The 17,780-nt window shown below is 41.4% G+C and overlaps 1 protein-coding gene across 10 annotated transcripts in view; it reads left to right on the top strand.

Moving 5' to 3' along the window:
- Positions 1 to 17,780, top strand: part of akap6 (A kinase (PRKA) anchor protein 6) — a 503,941-nt gene that overhangs the window by 463,856 nt on the left and 22,305 nt on the right. For all 10 annotated transcript variants that reach the window (XM_080202862.1, XM_080202863.1, XM_080202861.1 and 7 more), the window contains one exon: positions 3,464 to 3,679. In XM_080202862.1, coding sequence (XP_080058988.1) covers positions 3,464 to 3,679 — 216 coding nt within the window. The remainder of the gene's footprint in view (positions 1 to 3,463; positions 3,680 to 17,780) is intronic.

The raw sequence follows: 17,780 nt of genomic DNA, 5'->3' as shown, positions 1-17,780 counted from the left end.
AGGTTTCATAAATAGAGGTATTCCGTGCAAAAGCAGGAGGTTATGCTGAATCTTTATAAATTTGTCATTCAGCATCAGTTTTGCATCCAGTTCTGACCACCACACTTTAAGAAAGATGTGCACGTCCTTGAGAGGGTGCAGAGAAAATTTACCAGAACAGTTCCATGGGTGCGGGAATTCAGTTCCAAGGTTAGACTGGAACAAAAGAGGTTGAGGGAAGATCTGGCAGAGATGTACAAGATTAAGTCAGATTTAGATAGGTAGTGTTATGGTTCAGGTTAGAAACTCCAAAGTGTTTTATGAAGCCTGCCTGAATCGCAGGTTTTACATCTTGAATTTGGCTGTGATAAACATGATATGTCCCACTTCAGGTGAGATTCAAAGGACTCATTAGGGAGCGTTTACCAAACAAAGCTTATTTAAGAATGTGTGTAGTAAGAAAATTAGCAAGAACTTTTATCAATTACAGACAAGAAACAGAACAATCACTATAATAAATACCTTTAACAAATATACCTAATGTCTTCTAATCAAACCAAAACCCTTGATATAAACAAAACCCTTTAAACAGGTTCAATACAGCAAAGTCTACTGCTTACGTGATAATGGAAATTGAGTCTTTGGTTGAAGTCTGCAGTTCACTGGATTCATTCCAAACAGTTTGAAGACAAGACAGCTTTCCAAAGCACCAGAAAGACTCTGATCCAGCCCCCAACAACAGCAGATTTTCACCCTTCAGGAAAACAAGGTCTTGTTTTCATCTCGCCAACAAAATTATCAAAAACAACAGGGAGAGAGGGGAAACATTTCTTTTTAGCTTGCTGTCCCTTCTAAAACTGAAACTGAAATGAACTCCTGTCATCTGACCTACCCACAGTTTTTTTTTCCTCAAGCCAACAATGACATCATCTAAGGCTTTGAAAATGATTTTTGAAAATTCTTAAAAGTACAATAACATCACATTGGACAAGTAATAGCTGTTCCCATTAGATGATGGAGAAAGGGACACAGGTTTAAGGTTTTCGGTAAGAGATATAGCGAGAGATGTGAGGAAGAACTGTTATACACAGGTAGTGATAATGAGCTGGAACTCCCAGGCTACAGGATTGGTGGAAAGAGAGATGATCAAGAATTTCAAAAGGAAATTGGTTAGGGCCTTGAGAGATAATCATGTAGGGTACAAGGCTAAAGAAGTAAAATGGGACTGGCTGAATTGTTCTACACAGTGCTGGCATGGATTCTGTGGGCTACATGGTCTCCTGTGTTCCACGACAATATAGATAATCCAAAAGGATTGATTTAATAAGATTCCATATTAATCAAGCCATGGAAAAGCAGATTTAAAAATACTGAAGCATAGAATCCTACAGTGCAGAAGTAGGCCATTTGGCCCATCGAGTCTGCACCGACCACAGTTCCATCCAGGCCCTATCCCCATAACCCCATGCATTCACCTTAGCTTGTCCCCCTGACATTGAGGCAATCCACCTAACCCTCACAACTTTGGACTGTGGGAAGAAATCAAAGCACCAGAGGAAACCCATACAGACATGGGGAGAATGTGCAGACTCCACACAGACAGTGACCCAAGGCCAGGATTGAATGCAGGTCCCTGACGCTGTGAGGCTGCAGTGCCAACCACTGTGTTAACCTGCTGCCCCTGCTACAGTCTCACACAATGCAAGAGTCATTTTATAAAAATCAGTAGTCAGAGTAATACTGTATGTATAATGCCATGAATGTAATATGTCTCAAGTTACAGTGTGAAGGAAATGGAGTTTGTTTTCAAAAACAGGCTATGAACAGTGAAGTTGAGCAAAAAGGGGAGAGCCATGTCACACATTTGGAAAAGTATATTTCAGTGGTTGAATTTTGAAAAAGATCCTGACAAAACTTCTGCTTGTTACATATTTTCATCACTGTGGAAAGAACCTGCCACAGAATGTTGACTCTCTCAACATAATAAGCATTTATTTTAATCTGCACTCCAGAATTATTTAAAAGCATCAGAGGACATATACAGAGGACACATATATTCAGTTCACAGAGATGTAGGCCGGAATACTTCAATCTCTGCTGTAAGGAATTCTCTGGTCCTGCTGCAGCAAATGGAGATTTGGCTAAGTGCCAAATTCTCCGTTCTCGCTGGCAGCAGGGCATGTGAGACTGGACAATTCCAGCCATAATCTTATCCAGAACACTTTGCTGTTAGTACGCTACAAGATAGTAAAAAAAATTACAAACTGAATTTCCTCCTAGCACAATATTTCACATGGCTCAACTGGTGGTGTGTGACTGTGCTTGGAATACATAACTTAGACTTATTACTGAGAAAGATTTCCCCTTTAAGGAAACTTGAGGAACCAAGGATGGAAATACATAGCTGCCAAAAATTGAATAATACACTGCAAACCCATATTTGGTGATAAATAAATGGGAAATTTATCATCTATCTTATTTAAAATTCTGAAATATTAAAGGTATGCTATTCTCTTACTACGGAAATAATGGAATTCTACCTATTACAGATTTATGGAAATTTGAAATATTACAAAAATGCAATATATCAACAAATAGAATATATCTGCAAAATGTCTTCCTGCTGAGGTACAGCTCAACAGATTTTGCAAAGGAATCAAGTAATCATTCTGTAAGCTTTCATTTTGCAGCTGGCTTATGTGGATTGAGAGTTAGTTACCAAGATAATTCTTAACATACTGCACCAATAATCCAAATACATACTGCTGATTGACTTTCCTGGCTTAAGTCCCAATATTATGTGATCTATAATTTTTTTAACATAAACTCTACACATACACTGAATTTGGTTAATGATTTTCTTTCCTCTCTGTTGTTCAGTGTATTGCTAGTTCTGTGACCTTAACTGAATGACGTATTACTGCAATTTAATCATCATTGTGTTGGAAATTATTTTACTTACAAAATTTAGCCTATGATTATTTCCACTGGCCCCTGAATGGCTATATAAATAGGTTGTATTTTCTTGCATTAATGAAAGATAAACACCATACAAGTCATCATTTGACAGTTGACAGCAATGTAGCATAATCTAAAATTAATGTAAACATAAAGCCCAGCTACCTTTGTCTTCACAGATTATTTGCTCTCAGGTGGAATCGTTGCCAATGACAATAAGTTCTGGTCATTCTTTCACATCTGACAAAGATTATGATTATTTGTTCTTGATTTCACTGTACAGAACCTTTCAAATAGGGTGCTGCAAGTACTCACGCAGTTATTTATTTGTACTTGCAATATAATGTTTCTAATAAAAATTAGTCAAATCTATTGATTTCATTATCTTTGCAATATGACCAATGTTTATTGGATGAACATTGGTATGCTTGATTTTCATACTTATATTATGCCAAGTTGGTTTAAGCAAATTGGACCAAATTGCACAAGATTATAATTGTCACTAATTTTAATGATTTGCCTTTAGTCACTGTGCACTGAAATTAAACAACGTCGACGTGGCATAATATCTGTCCTGCGCTTATGTCAACGTCTCGTCGATGATACAGATGACAGCTGTTCAGAGGCAGATCGCCAGTCGGTGCAACTTATTATTGTGAATCTGGAGAGAAGATGGGAAGCCATCATCATGCAAGCTGTCCAGTGGCAGAACCGACTGCAAAAGCAACTGGGGAAAGAAAAGGTAAGAATTCAATGTTTGAAGTCCATATTGTGTACTAAAAAAGGAACAAAGAAAATACAGAAATGCAAAAGAGTCTGCAGTGTTTCAAAATGCTGATTCAAACACAAATATCCCTCACTTGACCTTTCTCTCAAATATCCATTTGACTCTCCCTTAAAGTTTCTGCACTACCTCTATTATTGAGCATTGTATAGAAGATGGAATATTGAAACAAAAGATTCTAGAAATAGAATCACTCACTGTACAATCAGACTAAAGTAGAACCATGGAAAATGTTTCAACAATATGTTATCTTCTGCCCAACCTAGCTATCTAACTTCAAAAAGCTCCATAGATGCCATCAGTACTGCTCTTTGTTCAGGACACAATAAGGTTTGCCTTAGCAATGCAGAATAACATGCTTCTTCAGCCTGTCCTTCTGATCTCAGATAACTTGTCCAAATTAGCAAACTAGACACCTACAAAAGCTCCTAGCCTTGAATAATAATCAAAACTATAATTGAAACTGTGGTTTCCTAGTTCAATGCCTGATGCTATATAGTATGTGTACTTTTAAGATATCCACATACTAGCTTTTGATCTCTGCAATACCAATTGCATACAAACATGTGAAATATTATTACAGAATACTCAATTGAACATAAAACATTTCTATTTTAGAAACCACAGGACTCTGTATTACTGCTATAATTTTCATCCCTTCTGAACCGTTCTGTTGCTGCAGAAACATAGAATCCCTACAGTGCAAAAAGAGGTCATTCAACCCATTGAGTCTGCACCAACTCTCCAAAAGAGCATCTTACCCAGGTTAACCACTGTACCACCATGCCACCCATTTGATATCTTCCCAGAACTTGCAAATGAAGTGAGATTATTGGCGGAATCTTCTGACTGTTTGGGTCCCGTTGCTGCTGCAAGTGAGGACAGAGAATTTGGTGCTTAGCCAAATCTCCATTCACAGCAGCAGGACCAGAGAATCCTGCCGGTGTTAATGGCTGGAGGATTCCGCCCTATGTCGAATGTGTTGCTGGATGAGAAAGAATGACGTAGTCACGTGAATGAAGGAAATGTTAGGGCATGGTAGGAAAATAAGAATACACATCATAAAAGCACTGGTGACAAGAGAAAATAGCACAGGATAAGTACAAGGCAAATAATTAAATGATGAATAAGTTGATGTCAGCCCAAAATCACATTGTGGAATAATACAATTTTCTTTAACCAAATAGAAGATTGTGTAAGTATTGTTATGTTTAACTAAGTTTCTGTATGTGGTCTGTTCTTGTATAATAATTCCAGCTCCAGTGAATTGAAATACCTGAATTGCTTAAAAAGCTGCAGTAAATACAATTTATTTATGCCTTTGCTGTTGGAACTAAATGTAATGGAATTTCTGTAAAAGCTGCAGCAACTCAGGAGACAGAGTTTAATGTAAACTTAAGAACCAAGGTTACTTTCATTCTACTACAAGAAGAGAACCAAATAAGGAAATTTTCCTCTGTGTGCTATTTGTAATTAAAATGTTTTCACCACACATAATGCAAGAAGAAAATCTTCCCCACAAGTTCCTACTTCACAGGAAAATTTGATAATTTTGTATTTCTTAATATTTGTTTATGTGAAAAATATGTAATAAACTTTTATTTTGCAAAATTTAAAGAGAATTGATTGATATAGAAAGTATATTGCTTCAGATTGTCAAGAGGTTTTCAGTGGTTAAATCTTTCCATTGGTGGATGCAATCATCATGATCTGAAATGCATTTGTCTCTGGGGATTCAATCCACATTTATCTTCCACTCACTTGGAAGTGCAGCTAAACAACTAGTTCAAACTAGATTTACTGTGCCACTGTTTTTTGGTGACGTTGAAATGCCAACAAAAAGAAACATTAGTGATATGAATTTGTTAAAAGAGAATCATCTTAAAATAATATTGCCAAACCATCAGGACATGGCAATTTACTCAGTTTTTCAGGTACAAGTATCAAATCATATAGAGGTGGATACAATTTTGTCTTTTAAAAAGCATTTAGATAGTTACATGGGTAAGATGGGCGTAGAGGGATATGGGCCAAATGTGGGCAATTATGGCTAGCTTAGTGGTTTAAAAAAAGGAGTGGCGCGGACAAATTGGGCAGAAGGGTCTGTTTCCATGCTGCAAATCAATAGGACTCATATTTTAACTCAAACAAATCCTAATCAAATTACTCTTTTAAGGCGTTCTGTCCTCTTCTATCTACCTTTTAACATTTCTAATATCTAATACAAGATAAGAGTAGTATATAAGAAATAAAGAGATGGAGAGGTGCACACAAAAGAGCAGCATGGTGGCACAGTGGTTAGCACTGCTGCCTCATAACACCAGGGAACCAGGTTTCATTCTGGCCTTGAGTCACTGTCTGTGCGGAGTTTGCACGTTCTCCCTATGTCCGTGTAGGTTTCCTCCAGATGCTCTGCCTTCCTCCCACAGTCCAAGACATGCGGGTTAGGTTGATTAGCCATGCTAGATTGACCCTTAGTGTCAGAGGGGTTAGCAGGGTAAATATGCAGAGTTACGAGAGTAAGGCCTGAGTGGGATTGTGATTGGCGCAGACTTGATGGCCAAATGGCCTCCTTCTGCACTGTAGGGATTCTATGAAACAACTACGACAAAATGCTGTCAACGTTTATCATCAAATGTCATTATAAGAGTATATTGTTGTTAAATATAGAAGCTTGTTAAAGTAGCTACAATAGTTATTTTATTTATTACTTGATTCCTATAGAATGCAAGATCAGCATGATAGTAAAATTTTATTTGATTAAACTGATTGATTGGACTAACATTTGTAGCTTTTACCATGTAATAACAAACTAAGCTAGTCATTAGTGTTTCCTTTATCAGCATGCAGATAATAAAATCCAATCTAATAAAAATTCATCACAGTGGATGTACAACATACCGAAGCAAGTGTTAAATTTGCCATTATATTAGATTTACAGTCATTATGAACAGACCTTTGTGTCACAAACGGTGAGAAATCAAATAATTGATTAACCTACTTCCCTGATCAATCCAAGATTCTTCACATTGATTAGTTTCAACAGGGAGGGTTTGTTTGAGATCTATTTTTAGTGAAAATGAATAAAAGCATTAATGTTGATTCTGAATATTAGCCTGAATGTTAAAGAAATCACAGTACCCCCTTTTTGTTTAACCTACACATAGAACAAAACACACACTGACCTGAACTGATATGACCAGACGTCCTTCAGGACAATGAATGACCTATGTGTCATAAAGTCTGCAGTCACCTTTGGACTCATGGAAGACCATCATAGGAACATAGAAAATAAGACCAGGAAGTGGCCATTCAGTCCTTCAAAGCTGCTCTGCCATTTATTATGGCAGTGGCTAATCATCCAACTCAATAGCCTGATAATGCATGCCTTCCCTCCCCCCACCCCCCAATATCCTTTGATCCCCTTTGCCCCAAGTGTTATATCTAACTGCCACTTGAAAACATACAATGTCTTGACCTCAACTACTTTTTGTGGCAGCGAATTCCACAGGCTGGCCATTCTCTAGGTGAAGAAATTTCTCCTCATCTCTGTCTTAAGCAGTCTACCCTATATCTTCAGGCTGTGACCCCTGGTTCTGGACACCTCTGCCATCAGGAACATCTTCCTTGCATCTACCCTGTCCAGTCCTGTTAGAATTTGATAGGATTCACCTCATTCTTCTGAACTCCAGTGAATACAATCTTAATGACTCAATCTCTCCTCATATGTCAATCCTGACATCCCAGGAATCAATCTGAGTAAACCGCCTCTGCACTCCCTCTGGAGCAAAAACATCCCACCTCAGATAAGGAGACCAAAACCGCACACAATATTCCAGGCATGACCTCGCCAATTGCATCAGACACCCCTGCTCCTGCACTTGAATCCTTTCACTATGAAGGCCAACGTACCACTTGCCTTTTTACTACCTGCTGCACCTGCATACTTACCGTCAGTGATTGGTGTATGAGGCCATCCATGTCTTATTGCACGTTCCCTTCTCCTAATACATGGCCATTCAGGTAGTAATCTGCTTTCCCATTTTTGCTACCAAAGTGGATGAGCTCACACTTATCCAAATTACATTGCATCTGCCATTCATTTACCCATTCATTTAGCTTGTCCAAGTCACAATGAAATTTCTCTGCATCATCCTCACAGATCATCCTCCCATTCAGCTTTGTGTCACCTGCAAATTTGGAGATATTACAGTTAGTTCTCTCAACTAAATTATTAATATATATCGTGAATAGTTGGGGTCCCAGCATTGATTCTTGTGGTATCCCACTAATCACTCCCTGTCATTTGGAAAAAGACCTGTTTGTTCTTACTCTTTGTTTCCACCAGTTTTCTATCCATCTCAATACACAACCCCCAATTTTACATGCTAATTTCTTAAGTGTGACTTTGTCAAAAGCCTTCTGAAAGTCCAAATAAACCATATCTACTGGTTCCCCCTCATCAACTCTACTAGTTACATCATCTAAGAATTCCAATAGATTTGTCAAGCATGATTTCTCTTTCATAAATTCATGCTCATTCTGTCCAATCCTGCCACTGTTTTCCAAGTGTTTTGCTATAAAATCTTTGATAATGGATTCTAGCATTTCTCTACTACTGACATCAGACTTACTGGTCAATAATTCTCTACTTTCTCTCCACCTCTCTTTTTAAATAGTGGGGTTACATTAGCTACCCTCCAATGTGTAGGGACTGTTCCAGAATCTATAGAACCTTGGAAGATGACCATCGATGCATCCACTATTTTACGAGCCACTTCCTTAAGTACTCTGGAAGGTTGACTATCAGGCCTTGGGGATTTATCGGCCTTCAATTTCTCTACTAATATTGATGTCCTTCAGTTCCTCCATCTCATTATGTGTTCCCCAACATGCCTGGTACTTTATACGTTTCCTCCATTGTGAAGACAAAACCAAAGTATATATACAGTTAGTCAGTTATTTCTTTGCACTCCATTATAAATGCTCCTATTTCTGACTGTAAGGGACTTACATTTGCCTTCACCAATCTTTTTCTCCTCACATACATTTCAAAACTTTTACAGTCAGTTTTTATGTTTCCTGTGAGCTTACTCTCGTATCTATTTTCCCTTCTTAAACTGTCCTTGGTCTTGTTTTGCTTAATTCTAAACCGCTGCCAATCCTAAGGCCTATTTTTCACCTTGGCCAATTTATATGCCCCTCCCTTGTATTTAACATTACCCCCAATTTCCTTTGTAAGCCATGGTTTGGTCAATTTTCCAATTTTACTTTTGCACCAGTCAGGAATAAACAATTGTTGCAGTTCACCCATGTGCTTCTTGAATATTTGCCATTACCTATCCACCATCATCCCTTTAAGTAACGCTCCCTACTCTTTCATAGCCAACTCACACTTCATATCATTGTAGTTTCCTTTATTAAGATTCAGGACCCTAATCTCAGAACCTACTGTGTCACCCTCCATCTTGATGAAAAATTCTATCATGTTATAGTCACTCATCTGGAGGAGTTTTGCACAACTAGTTTGCTAAATGATTCTTTTCTCATTGCATAATACTCAGTGTAGAATGGCCTGCTGTTGAGTTGGTTCCTCAACGTATCGGTCCAGAAAAACATCCCATATACCCTCCAGGAATTAAGCCTTTACAATATTATGACTAATTTGATTTGCCCAATCTATATGCAGATTAAAATCATCCATAATTATAGATGTTCCTTTATTGCGTGCATCTTTAATTTCCTGTTTGTCATTCCCAACATCATCACTACAGTTTGGGCATCTGTATATAATCCCTACTAATGTTTCTTACCCTTTGGTCTTTCTTAGCTCTACCCATATTCATTCCATATTGTTAGAGCTAATATCCTTCCTCAGTAGGGAATTAAATTTCTTTTAAACTAGAAATTCAATTCCGCTGCCTTTACCTTTTTGTCTGTCCTTCCTAAATATTAAATGCCCCTGGATTTTCAGTTCGCATGCCTGGTCACCTGCAGCTGTGTCTCTGTAATCCCAACTATGTTAAACCTGTTTACATCTGTTTGTGTGAGTAATTCATCCACTTTATTGTGAATGTTCCATACATTAAGTCAGAAAGCTTTTGGGCTTGTCTTTTTTAACATTACAGGTCGTGTTCCCATTATTTTTCACTGAAGTGCTGTTTGAATCTGACCCTTAATTTCTCTGCCTATCACTTTTCTTGTACCCTTTTCTATCTTAGGTTTTTGTCCTTGATTTCCCCCCTCCTCTGACCCTTTACAAAGGTTCCAATCTCCCTGCCATTTTTATTTTAACCCACCTCAACCACTCTAACAGATACTCCCCCAGGACATCAGTCCCAGTCCCACCCAGATGTAATCCATCCATCTTGTACAGGTTCCACCTAGCCCAGAACCAGTCCCAATGCTCCAGGAATCTGAAACCCTCCCACTCACACCGTCTTTTCAGTGATATATTCATCCAATATATCGTGCTATTTCTACTCTGACTAGTACTGGTAGTAATCTTGACATCATTACCTTTGAGGTCCAACTTCTCAAGTAACTTTCTAACTCCCCATATTCTGCTTTGAGGACTTCTTCCCTTTTTTTAACCTATGCGTACCACAACTACTGGCTGTTCACCCTCCACCTCCAGAATTCTTTTAACCGCTCTGAGACATCCTTAACCCTAGCACCAAGGAGGCAACATACCATCCTGGACTCTCATTTGTGGCCACAAAGACCTATCTATTCCCCTCACAAATGAATTCCCTATGACTATTGCATTCTCATACTTCTTACTCCTCCCCTCTACTGCAGAACCAACTGTGGTGCAACTAATCTGGCTGTTGCTGCTTTCCCCTGAAGATCATTCCCATCAACAGTATCCAGAATGGTAAATCTGTTTTTCAGGGAAATGGCCACAGGAGATTCCTCACAGCCTGCCTCGCCCACTCGCTCTGCCCAGTGGTCACCCATTTCCTTCCTGCCTGGGAAATCTTAGACTGTGATGTGACCATCTGTCTACACATGCTATCCATGATACTCTCTATCTTGCGGTGCTCCATAGTGTCTCTGGCCACCACTCCAGCTCTGAAAACTGGGCTCCCAGGGGCTGCAGCTAGAGACAATTCTGCTGAACCTTAAATTATACATGTTGCATGCCCCTTGACAAGGGAAGGAGCTTCATATCAATTCACCACCGGGGTTTCTGCATTGCTGTCAGAATCTCCAGACCAATTCGTCTGCAGGAATGTTGCTGAAGCAGGTTTGGGAGTATCGGTCGGGCATAGGACTTGTGCCTATTTTTCAGGAAGCACAAATCAGTAGTTCCAGCAGTAGGACAATTGCAATCAATCTGTGCAGACACTCACTTATAAATTATCGGGGCCTTTTTAGGCCTGTTGGGTGGGAACTCGCCTGTAGAGTGCTGATAGAGTGTAAATAAGTTGGAACTGTTTCCTATGTTAAAAGAGTCAATTACTAGATAATACAGATAATTGACAATGATCTATTTGGGAGATCCTCATTAACGTAGGTTAAGCCATTAGAAAGTTTTCTGCTTGCATTTTACTCTTGTTTTTTTCTTTATCTGCTTTGCCAGCTTCCATTGTTTTGGAACTCCACAGTCTAATGCATTGAGGAAATGTTTGTGCAAAAAATTAGATTAGCATCATGGAGTTAGATCCCTGAAGGAGGAAGGCAATGCAGAGCTGAAACACCAGCAGCAGGGAAATGAGGGTGAAAGTCTGCAGCTTGAATATACAAACATATGAACAAGGAGTAGGCCATTCAGCCCTTCAAGCCTGATCTGATAGTAATTTCAAATCTGCGTTCTACCTACCCCTGATAATCTATCTACCGATTGCTTACCAAGAATCTATCCACCTTAAAAATACTCAAAGACTTTCCTTCCACAGTCTTTTCAGGAAGAGAAATCCAAAGATTCATGAGTCATTGACTCATAGAATCGCTACAGTACAAAAGGAGGCCATTCGGCTCATCAAGCCTGCACTGACAACAATCCCACCCAGGCCCTATCACCGTAACTCCATATATTTATCCCAACACTAAGGGGCAATTTAGCATGGCTAATCAATCTAACTCACATATCTTTGGAGAGTGTGAGGAAACTGGAACACCTGGACAAAACCACACAGACACAGGGAGAAAGTGCAAACTCCACAAAGACAGTCACCTGAGGCTGGAATTGAACCCGGGTTCCAGGCACTGTAAGGCAGCAGTGCTGTCTTGTGAGAGAAAAAAAGTCACCTTCTCTGTTTTAAATAGGTGGCTACCTAGTTTTAAACAGTGGCTGTTAGTTCTAGATTCTCCCACAGAAGAAAATAACCTCTCCATATCAACCCTGTCAAAACCCTCAGGATCCTCTGGCCATAATTCTCTGGTTTCACACACTCTGCCACTCCTGCCAGTTAGAACAGAGAATTTGGTGCTCAGCCAAATCTCCATTCACTGCAGTAAGACCAGAGAATTCGGCCTCTATGTTTCATTCAAGTCACCTCTCACTCATTTAAACTCCAATGGATACCAGCTTGGACTGTCTAGTCTTTTCTCATAAGATAACCAGTCCATTCCAAGTATTAGTCTGGTAAACCTTCACTGAACTGCTTCCAATCAATTTATATCCTTCTTTGAATAAGGTGACCAGTACTGTACACAGAATTTCAGATGTAGTTTTATTCATGTTTTGTATAACTGAAGCATAACTTCCCTACATTAAATTTCCCTCACAATAAATTATATCCTTCTGTTAACTTTCCTAATTACTTGCTGTACTCACATACTGCTCTAATGTGATTCATACAGTAGGACACACAAATCCCCGTACATCTCAGGGCTCGGCGATTTCTCACCATTTAGGTAATATGCTTCACTTTTATTCTTCCTGCCAAAATGGAGAATTTCACATTTTCCTACATTATACTCAATTTGACAGATCTTTGCCCAGTCACTTCACCTATCTATATCCTATTGTAGGGACATCGTTATGTCCAATATACAGCTTACTTTCCTACCTATCATATGTTATCAGAAAAAAAATCCCTTTGTCTAAGACATTTATATAAATTGTAAACAGTTGAGAAGCCATCACTGATCCCCGTGGTACATCACTTGTTATATCTTGCCAACCTGAAAAATAGCCATCTATGGCTACTCCATGCCTCATGTTAGCGAGCCAATCTGCCATCATGTTATCCCAAATGCCATGAGCTTTTATTTTCCTCAGTAACCTTTGATGTGGCACTTTAACAAATGCCTTCTGGGAATCCCTACTCTTAGCAGATTTCTATATTCCGGAGTATTCTGACCCTGAATTTTGCACCTTCAGGTTTTGGAAGAGCAATGTCGAGAGAGGCAATATCTTTCCAGAGAGGTGGCTTTGGAATTGTTTCACCTCCCACAGCAGAAACTGCAACCATAGCCACCAGTGCACAGCCTTGTTACCTTACCTTATTGACACCACCCAAGTAAAAAGGCTTGGGTGGTGCCAATAAACTGGCATGCATTCAAGTAATGTGAACATGTCAACTTGCCCATATTGAGGCAAACATTCTACCAACAGAACACGTACTTGGTGCCAGCATTATGATGTGAACAACAGCAATAACTAGAGCAAGAGACAGGGCTGGATACATGGAGTGTGAAGCCAGGAAGTGTATCATACTCCCCAGTCAGTATTCACTTATGAATACCAGTCAAAATAATAGACCAGAACTTTCCGGCTGTTCACACTGGTGGGATCTTCCAGTCCCAAAAGCGGCACATCATCATTGTGGCTTTTCCAGTGGTGAGGGGTGCATTCAATGGGAAATCCCATTAACAATAGTGGAACCAGAAGATCCCACTTCTGGCCAATGGTGGGCTGCCTCCACCACCACCAAACACATGGTGGGTTGGATGGAAAATCCTGCTTGTAGTTCCTCTGGTGAGTGCCACTACAACCAAGTCTATGGCAGGTTGGCTGACTCATTTGTACAGGGGGCAGGAGAAAGATTGGACTGTTATTTGACAGGAAACAACATTCAGTGTTATGGGAAGAGGGTGGGAGAATGGAACTAAGTGAATTGCTCATTTGGAAGCTGGTGCAGGTGCAATAGCCCGAATATCCTCTGTAACAATTGTGATTTTATGAGATGGTAAGATATTGGATAGGGTAAGAGTAAGAAAGGATGTAAAATTAGATTATATTGCATGTATATGAGTGACCCGTGACTTGAACTGCCTGATCTGAAATGCATCAAGCACCAAAATATGGTGCAGCCTCAGACCTTTGTTGCCAGTTTTGAGACACTGGGCAGGATTTTCCAGCTGCCCTACGCAATACAATTCCCATTGATCTGGATAGGCTGAGTGAGTGGGTGACGACCTGGCAGATGGAGTATAATGTTAGCAAATGTGAGGTTATCCACTTTGGTAGAAATAATAGTAGGAGGGATTATTATTTAAAAGGCGAAAAGCTGCTACATGCTACTGTGCAGAGGGACCTGGGGGTCCTTGTGCACGAATCGCAAAAACCCAGTCTGCAGGTACAGCAGGTGATCAAGAAGGCGAATGGAATGCTGGCCTTTATAGCGAGGAGGATAGAATATAAAAGTAGGGAGGTCTTGCTGCAACTGTACAGGGCACTGGTGAGGCCGCGGCTGGAGTACTGTGTGCAGTTTTGGTCGCCACATTTGTGAAAGGATATATTGGCCTTGGAGGGAGTGCAGAGGAGGTTTACTAGGCTGATACCGGAGATGAGCGGGTTAGCCTATGAGAAGAAATTGAATAGACTGGGCCTGTACTCGTTGGAGTTTAGAAGGCTGAGGGGGGATCTTATAGAGACATATAAAATAATGACGTGGATAGATAGGGTAGAGGTAGAGAGACTCTTCCCGCTTAGAAAGGATAGCAGAACTAGAGGGCACAGCCTCAAGATAAGGGGGGGGCAGTTTAGATCGGTGTTGAGGAGGAACTTCTTCACGCAAAGGGTGGTGAGTCTCTGGAATTCTCTGCCCATTGAAATGGTGGAGGCTACCTCGCTAAATATATTTAAGTCACGAGTAGATAGGTTTCTGATAGACAAGGGAATTAAGAGTTATGGGGAGAAAGCGGGAAAGTGGAACTGATCCACTTCAAATCAGCCATGATCTTGTTGAATGGCGGGGCAGGCTCGAAGGGCTAGATGGCCTACTCCTGTTCCTGTTTCTTATGTTCTTATTGGACAGGAAAATTCCCCCCACTGTCTCTGTCACTGTGCTAAGTGTATTTTAGAGGCCACCACCTAACGAGAAAGATAAAAAGGAATAAATTTGTAAGTAAATGACTGAGGGCAAAAATTATAGAGTAGCTATAATGGGCACCATTGCTTTTTATAAATAGTCAAGGATAGTGAAAATGTAAAGAGCAGACGTTGGAAGGATTTCTGGGATGTGGTCAGAAGAATTTTTCAATCAGTATATTTGCGGCCACAAAAGGAATGAGACATTGATAGATCTTATTCTGGGTAATGAAGTGAATCAAGTATTGTGAGGGGAGCATTTAAGGGACAGTGATTATAATATCATCTTCTTCTTTTTCTTCTCGAGCAGTCCTTTGGAGTTGAGGATGCCTTGCTCTCAGTCTAAAAATGAGTCAAACGTGTGACTTACAGTCTCTGTCAAATGTAGGGCAGATGATGTTGGAGGAGCTGGTGGTTGGGGTGCCCTGGTTATCACCAACTTTTTTTGCTGAAGCTGTTGGCTTCAGCTTGCTCTTGCCAATGAAACTCAAGGTCCTTGAAGCATTTCCTCTGCCCCCCTCTCCGGAACTCACTTGCTGTGTTGAAGCTCTGAGTAGAGAGCTTCTTTCAGGAGTCTCAAGTCAGACATGTGAACAATGTGGCTTTCACAGCTGAGCTGATCAAATCTGATCAATACTTAAATGCTGGAAATGTTGGCCTGAGGAAGACCGCCTGTCCTGCAATGGATTTTCTGGATCTTGCAGAGACAGCACCGGTAGTACTTCTCCAGGGTTTTGAGGTGTCTGTTGTACATAGTCCACAGGGTGCTACTCATAAGAACATAAGAAATAGGAGCAGGAGTAGGCCATCTAGCCCTTCGAGCCTGCCCCGCCATTCAATAAGATCATGGCTGATCTGTCGTGGCTCAGTTCCACTTTCCCGCCCTCTCCCCATAACCCTTAATCCCCTCTCTTATCAAAAACCCATCAACCCGCGTCTTAAAAATATTTAGCGAGGTAGCCTCCACCACTTCAACGGGCAGAGAATTCCAGAGATTCACCATCCTTTGAGTGAAGAAGTTCCTCCTCAACTCCATTCTAAACCGCCCCCCCTTTATCTTGAGGCTGTGCCCCCTAGTCCTATTATCCTTTCTGAGTGCTTTGCTCTCAGCCCGCTTTGCTGCTCTAGACATCAGCGAAGGCCATTCAGTCTGCATTTGGTGCCACAGCCTCCGGGACTGAAGTCTCCAGGCCTGCTAGCGTCTTCTCTGCACTCCCCCCCCAACCCATTCCCCGCCAGGAGTGATTCACTCCAGTGGGATTTACAACAGCTTCCCACTGATGGAATTGGCAGTCCAACCCCACTAGAGTGAAGGCAGGCCATGGAAGTCCACCAGGAGATTGGGGGTAAAGGGGGTACCTGCTGGGCATTGCCAGCTTGGCCCTTTAGCACTGCCCCAGGGTCAAAGTGGCAATGCCCAAAGGTCACCTTGGCACTACCCACTAGGCATTGGGCAGTGCCAAGGGACAGGACCTATTGGGGGGAAGATCAGCGGGGGGCAGAGGGGTCCTGCTGCCACTCTGTAGTCGTGAAGAGTGGCAAGTGAGGGAAGGAGGTGACTGGCCATCTGGGTCAGAGCAGGTGCTCCGAGGGTGTCAGGACTGCCCAGGGGAAGGGATTTCAGGGACTCGGGATTGCTTGGTGGAGAGGGTGGGATCGAGGCTGGCCAGAGGGAGGAAGGGGGGACATTGGGGCTAGCCCAGAGATGTCTGCGAGGTCAGCGATCGGAGGAAAGGTAGGGAGGGGTGCGCAGCCAGCGATATGGAGTTGCGGGGCTGGCCAATGATCAAGAGGCCGGCAGTGCAGGGCCAGTGCACATGCGCCAATCTTCGCTCTGACAAATCAACACATGTGCAGTGGCCTACTCAGCACTATGCTGCCTGTCTCTCCAGTGGGAATATGCCTGGGCTCTCATTTTCACTGTGAATCTCCCTGAAGTACTGTACTGTACAGTGCTCAGAGTGTAGGAGATTCAATTTGAAAAGCCCACTTAAAAAAAGGGTGCATGTTACTCTAGTTTTTACATGAATTTGGCACTTAAAATGTTTTGAGAGAATTGCCACCCCCCGCACCCCCCCCCCCCCCCCACCCCACTCCCACACAGCTCTGCACCATATAAGAAGGCAGATATCACTACTGCCTTCTCGACCATGAGTTTGCTCCAAAGTCCTGGTCTTCAGACACTCTCCTCCTCAGGTGACTAAAGGCTGTGCTGGAGATGGTGTTGAACTTCATCGTCGATGTGTGCCTTGTTGACAGTGGCTCTCAAGGTATGGAAAGTGGTCCACATTGTCCAAGCACCCGTCATGATTTTTGATAACCAAGGTGGGGATAGTGTTTGTGGCAGTGACAGATAGATTAGGACCTTTATTGGAGATGTTTAGTGTAGTGTAAGTCTCTGCTCTCTTATGCCTTGATGAAGATATTGGCGATGGCTTGGAGCTCGGCCTCCGAATGTGTGCAGATATAAGCATCAAAAATGACAGAGGATGGGGATGAATTTGGATCTGACCTGCAGGCAGTTGAATTTGAACAGATTTTCACTTGTTTTGTAGCTCCACTCCGGTGGGGAGCTTCTGAGGATATGATTCAGCATTTAGCATGGAAGATTGGAAGAGCTTTGATGCAATCACACTGCTTTGCTTGATGCTAGTCTGAATATGAATTGGGACTGTGGTGGACCCATTGGTCAGGATCACAGTTTGCATACTATCATGGAGCAGATGGAGAATGATGACAAACATTTTGAGGGGAGCCAAGTCAAAGGAGACCAAAACCAAGGGATAGTGCTGTTCC

This window comes from Carcharhinus amblyrhynchos, chromosome 14 (genome assembly GCF_965287045.1).
Source record: "Carcharhinus amblyrhynchos chromosome 14, sCarAmb.v2.hapA, whole genome shotgun sequence".
Classification (NCBI taxonomy): Eukaryota; Metazoa; Chordata; class Chondrichthyes; order Carcharhiniformes; family Carcharhinidae; genus Carcharhinus; species Carcharhinus amblyrhynchos.
This window is presented reverse-complemented; position numbering and strand designations above follow the sequence as displayed.